Raw genomic sequence first — 6248 nt, forward strand, 5'->3', positions numbered from 1 at the left:
TTTCTGTGGCTCTTATTGAAAATAAATTGTTTGCAAACTAAAATCTATACCTACGTACATAATATAATACTTTACTCTTAAAATGCTACAAATCGTGAATCGCTCTAATAATTTTTCGTTTCACATAAATTACTCAGATTCAATGTCGCCGAGCTGGGTGCTATGTCGCGCGACATACCGTACGAAGCGCAGGTGATTGTCAAACGTATGTCACGTGACCCCAAAGTGAACATGACTGCCGATTGGAAGCTCATCACACTACTCGTTGGTAATAATGATTTTTGCTCTGATGTTTGCTTTCTACCACGACCTGAGGATGCAATTAAAAGGCATGAGGAGAATATGGTGAAAACTTATCGTTATTTGCGTGACAATGTACCACGCCTTATGCTGAATGTAGTACCAGCACCAAGGCTGGACTTTTTGGTGGGCCTTAGCAGTAAGACGCCAGTGTGTCATACTACTCTAACATTTGAATGCCCCTGTTTGGTGGGGAAGCCCAAGCAGCAAGTAGCGAGGATGAAACAATTAATGAAAAAGTGGGCTGCTAAGGATAGGGAGATAGTGAATAGAGCTGAGTTCAATTCGGAGGTGAGTAAAGCAAAAAAAAAAGAAGATATTTACCATATTGGATATTTATTAGGCAAAAAAAAAAAATCGTTTAATCACTTTCTGATTCGCAGACATTCACCATCAGCATACAACCATTTACTTTATTTGATGACTTCTTCCCGTCCAGCGATGACGCGGGCAAATTCAAGTTTCTTTCAGAGGACTGTTTCCATCTTAGTCAGCGTGGACATGCTATTAGTAAGTCATTCAGTAATTTCACGGGCACGCTGTGCATTTATTCAATTTATTTTAATACCATAATTACATTTTAAACAGGTGCCAATTATCTGTGGAATAATATGTTGGAAGACGACGACAATAAAAGCATTATGACGGAACCAAGACTGTTGGAGAATTTCCACTGCCCGACAGCGGAACACCCTTATTTTATGACACGCGTCAACAGCCGTAAAGATTTTCAATTGTGACTTTGATTTTGAACTTCGATTAACGGTCGCGAGACGTCACGTTTTATCGATTGATTTCTGGGGGAAAAATGTGAATAATTCAATAATAAAATTCTGTGATAAATTAGATATAAGTGCATAGAGCCAATAGTCTTAGTTAGTCATGTGCCGATACATATGCTTGCAAATACATTTACATACTACACGTAAAATTGACTTTGCAATAAAAAACCTATAAGTATTTATAAAATAGTCATACATTACGAATAAACGTAAGTACGGGAATAAATTGTTTAAATGCTAGTTATTAATGCAAAATATAAACGTGATATTTGTAAAATAAATATGTATGTATATGCGATTATTCAAAAAGGAAAACAATAAATTGTGAGGAAATCCATATTTAATTTTGAAAACGCTTAATAATATATTGAAGGGTTAATTGAATTAAGTTTTTGTGGCGCAAGTCCAACATTACATTGTCTATAATGGGGTGAAGGTGACATAGACCGGCATTAAGCCTTTAATAGACCACCGGTTGGAGCGATACCAGATGGAGTGCAATTGTTATGAGTTGTAGTAGACATTAGTTAGTTAGAAATTTTAGTAATTTTTGTAACTCGATTTTGAATGTATAGTGGAATTAAAAATGGGGAAACAATAAGGAAGAGAAGAAGGACTTTACATTGAATTGTGTAAGACAGCCAAATGGCAGAAAATAAGAGGAGAAGTCAGCTATATTACTTCACCTGCTTATTGCACCCGGTCTATTTTAACGACTTGAGAGGACCTCAAGTATATTAATGTTTTTCGGTTAACTTGACACCATAAAAATGAACTCAGAATCCGCAGATAATGCTGTGGTGTATAATTGTCCACAAATGTTATTCTTACATATCCCTACACCCCTGTGAGGTTTTGATGCATTAAGTCAGCTCTTCCGTCCAGAGCGTATACTATATACAAAGTATGGAGGGCGCACGTTTTCATCCTGTTGAAGGGTAACTGCACTGAAATTAGCACCGACGATGAATCCCAAATCCAAAAGATGACGGAGCCGGGATCCTACCTCTCGACTATGACGAGGTTCGAATAGCAATTACACCACTTAAAAAATGCAATGCTGCCAGCTGAGATATTCAAATACCTATGCAGAATATGGTCGGTTGAACGCATGCATTACTACTCGAATTTCTGTATGTGTGCTCTGCCCAATTCACTGGAACGGTGATCTTGCCATATGCGTCAATTACAACGGAATAAGCCTTCTGAAACAGCATACCTGTTATATACCGCCCATTGTACTGTTCTCACATTTCTTTAGTCTGTTCTAAGTTTATATGATTTACGAATAAATCGAAGCAAAATTTTTGGGCATCAAGGAGCTCAGTTGATCGTCTACCGCATATCTAAACCTTTCAATGGGTGGACAGAGACACATAAAGTTTTCTGTCGTCTCATCCTTTTCACTTCAAAATGTATTGAAAATATGCTGATATAGGGCGTTTTTGAATCGGCAGCTGAGATAGGGCGTTTTTGAAACGAATTCTGAAATAAGGCGTTCTTGAAAAGATTTTTGAGGTAGAATGTTTTCGAACTGGCTGCCGAGATAGGTCGATCTTCCACTCAGCCATCGATATACTATATACAAAGTATGGAGGGAGCACGTTTTCATCCTGTTGAAGGGTAACTGCACTGAAATTAGCACCGACGATGAATCCCAAATCCAAAAGATGACGGAGCCGGGATCCTACCTCTCGACTATGACGAGGTTCGAATAGCAATTACACCACTTAAAAAATGCAATGCTGCCAGCTGAGATATTCAAATACCTATGCAGAATATGGTCGGTTGAACGCATGCATTACTACTCGAATTTCTGTATGTGTGCTCTGCCCAATTCACTGGAACGGTGATCTTGCCATATGCGTCAATTACAACGGAATAAGCCTTCTGAAACAGCATACCTGTTATATACCGCCCATTGTACTGTTCTCACATTTCTTTAGTCTGTTCTAAGTTTATATGATTTACGAATAAATCGAAGCAAAATTTTTGGGCATCAAGGAGCTCAGTTGATCGTCTACCGCATATCTAAACCTTTCAATGGGTGGACAGAGACACATAAAGTTTTCTGTCGTCTCATCCTTTTCACTTCAAAATGTATTGAAAATATGCTGATATAGGGCGTTTTTGAATCGGCAGCTGAGATAGGGCGTTTTTGAAACGAATTCTGAAATAAGGCGTTCTTGAAAAGATTTTTGAGGTAGAATGTTTTCGAACTGGCTGCCGAGATAGGTCGATCTTCCACTCAGCCATCGATATACTATATACAAAGTATGGAGGGAGCACGTTTTCATCCTGTTGAAGGGTAACTGCACTTAAATTAGCACCGACGATGAATCCCAAATCCAAAAGATGACGGAGCCGGGATCCTACCTCTCGACTATGACGAGGTTCGAATAGCAATTACACCACTTAAAAAAATGCAATGCTGCCAGCTGAGATATTCAAATACCTATGCAGAATATGGTCGGTTGAACGGATGCATGACTACTGGAATTTCTGCAAGTGTGCTCTGCCCAATTCACTGGAACGGTGATCTTGCCATATGCGTCAATTACAACGGAATAAGCCTTCTGAAACAGCATACCTGTTATATACCGCCCATTGTACTGTTCTCACATTTCTTTAGTCTGTTCTAAGTTTATATGATTTACGAATAAATCGAAGCAAAATTTTTGGGCATCAAGGAGCTCAGTTGATCGTCTACCGCATATCTAAACCTTTCAATGGGTGGACAGAGACACATAAAGTTTTCTGTCGTCTCATACTTTTCAAGACAGGTAGGGAAAATGGGGATTAAATCTATGTATGCCGATTACCAGTCAGGTGCTTTTGCTACGAGAAGTATCAAGAATTAAGTTTTGCCCGCTTGCAGCCTCTCGAAGCCTCCTAGTCATTGCTGCGCGAAAGATGCACTATGACTGAAGGTGGGAGCGATATAACTGGCTGCGAACTGAGGAATACCTCGTCCAAGTCCTCTCTTGCCAAATAGTCCGATGTCTATTACTAGGTACTGCCGAGTGACTTCGTAGCCAGAGGAAAACAAGCAGTTTATATCTTCCAGCATAATTTAGACGAGGCTTGCATATCCGAGCCAGTCTGGAAGTAGTTGAATTGCCTTGAGTGTAGCTTGGTTGTCGCGCAGGTACGGAAACTCCTGAATCAACACGTATTTTCCACCACGTAGTCTATGGTATTGAAAACTGCAAATGCCTCGGATGGAAATATCGAGGCATATTTCCGAAGAGAGAAGTTAACCCGATGATGAACGATTTATGTAACGTAGCTGCCTTTAAAAAAGCTACAGAGATAAATATATACTGTGGCAGAGCCTTGGGTTCGTTGATGATAAGATCAAAACTAGTCTGGGACTGAACTATTCACTAGGATTACTTCCACAACGGACTGATTTGGATTGCGAAACACACCGATATTGCAGGAAACTGCCGATGAACTGGCCAGGCTGGACACCTTAGAAGCCATCACCAAGGAAAGAGAGGTCGTTTGGTTACCTATGGCAACTTGCTGACTGCTTCTGGACAAATGGGCTCTTAGTAGGCTCAGCGAACGCTGGCAGGAGACGTCGAAAATAAAAGTCCTTTTTTCCGGTAGTTGATCGTGGGCCGTCTAGGCAACTTCTCCAGCTTACTAAGCGACAACTTTAGGTTTTGGTGGGGGTTTTGACTGAACACTGCCCAAGGGGAATTCATGCGGTACGTCTTCTAAGCTGCCCTGCCATTGTGATGCTCAGCTTTAAGCATCTCGGGTCGTTCTTGATAATTACTCCAGAGGGCTCTAGAGTGGACGTCAGCTGCTAGCACCCAGCGCTTTTCTAGCCTTATTTGATTATCGGTTGTGCCGTTCCAGGATATTCTTTTTCTTTTTAGTGGTAACGCAACGGATATTACAAAATATATCAGCTTTATCCTTCTCCAGAGGCTGACTGGACCTATAAAATTGGCTAAGTGTTTCGGTGTTTTTTATCTCAAGGCTTTTTTCGAATTCTAACAGGATACGAAACTGTAGGCTGCACTGTCATATTTGGTAATGGACATATGTATATGTAATGGTAACATATGTATGTAATGGATTGGAGCAAAACCATAAAATGAAAAAAAAGAACGATAGAAATCAAAAATCGATGAATTCTAAATGGCAAACCGTTGGCTGGTCAACTTGATTACAAGGCCCGGCACGTTATGTTTGGTAGGTTTTGAAGACTTTTGAAAGGAATTTTTGTAGGAAAAAACATGTCTGAATGGAAACACAGCTTCCAAAATCAAGGGGAAAATGTGATTTTGTTTGAGTGAAGTGCAATGTGCTATAAGGGCTAATATTTAAACTAAAGCAATCAACAATATTGAGGGCTGTTTCATTATTATTTTAATTACGGGTATGCACATTTTTTATTGTATATACTTTGCAACAAATTAAATGTCAAATTGAGTGCAAATAAAAATACCCACACACATACATGTCGCACACGTTCTTCAAAACTAAAAAAATGTAGTCCGGTTTTTTGCATACATCAATTCGCAGGATTTATCTCCAATTAATGCTAATATTTTTATCTTCATGATTATATTCCCTAACTAGAAAACTACTGTTATATCTGTTTTCGTATGAATTGTGTTAAATCTGTAGGATCCACAAGCAGTTATTTACATTTTCGGATCTGATTTCTGAGTTATGCCTCTTTTGTAGATGGTGGCGATATGCAAATTTCCATGCCATTGCAAGCTACTATCTACTCGTATGTAAATAAGCAACTTTAATTAAATTCTAAGTGAGACGCTTATGGCTGGCCTTTCTCGGTATTAAATACCGTAAATGTACAAATCGGTCAATGTGCTTTTTATGCAGTTGCAGGGAGAATGAGTAAGTGCAAGTTGTGTGAATGCAGCAAGACGAAATTTTATATAATGAAAAATCATACACTGCATGAAATTAAAAAAAAAATTAAGTAAAATATAGTAAAATAAAGTACATAAAAAATAGATAAGAAAATAAAATAAAATTCGAGAGAAAATGATCGGTATGTATAATAAAACGAATGGAATGATATGAAATGATATTATTATTATTATTTCATAGAAAGAAAGTGATCAATCACTGACTTAAAATAAATAAGCGCCAGTAATTTAAGTAAAACAAATTAAAATA

The 6248-nt window shown here is 38.5% G+C and overlaps 1 protein-coding gene across 1 annotated transcript; it reads left to right on the top strand.

Annotated features, from left to right (window-relative positions):
• Positions 1 to 110: 110 nt before the first annotated feature.
• LOC108376818 (phospholipase B1, membrane-associated-like) lies at positions 111 to 1370 on the top strand. The gene is made up of 3 exons (XM_017633058.1): positions 111 to 591; positions 684 to 810; positions 889 to 1370. The coding sequence occupies exons 1-3, from the start codon at positions 163 to 165 to the stop codon at positions 1038 to 1040; spliced, it is 708 nt and encodes a 235-aa protein (XP_017488547.1). The 5' UTR covers positions 111 to 162; the 3' UTR covers positions 1041 to 1370.
• The last annotated feature ends 4878 nt before the right edge of the window (positions 1371 to 6248 follow it).

Source organism: Rhagoletis zephyria, unplaced genomic scaffold (assembly GCF_001687245.7).
Source record: "Rhagoletis zephyria isolate East Lansing unplaced genomic scaffold, Rhagoletis_zephyria_1.1 Rzeph_scaffold_11033, whole genome shotgun sequence".
In the NCBI taxonomy this organism is placed as follows: domain Eukaryota; kingdom Metazoa; phylum Arthropoda; class Insecta; order Diptera; family Tephritidae; genus Rhagoletis; species Rhagoletis zephyria.

Excerpts from the sequence above, each read along its gene's own strand:
- LOC108376818 (XM_017633058.1), top strand. The coding sequence starts at position 163 with ATGTCGCGCGACATACCGTACGAAGCGCAGGTGATTGTCAAACGTATG. Across the intron at positions 592-683 it reads GAGCTGAGTTCAATTCGGAG|ACATTCACCATCAGCATACA; the intron begins GTGAGTAAAGCA and ends TCTGATTCGCAG. Across the intron at positions 811-888 it reads TCAGCGTGGACATGCTATTA|GTGCCAATTATCTGTGGAAT; the intron begins GTAAGTCATTCA and ends CATTTTAAACAG.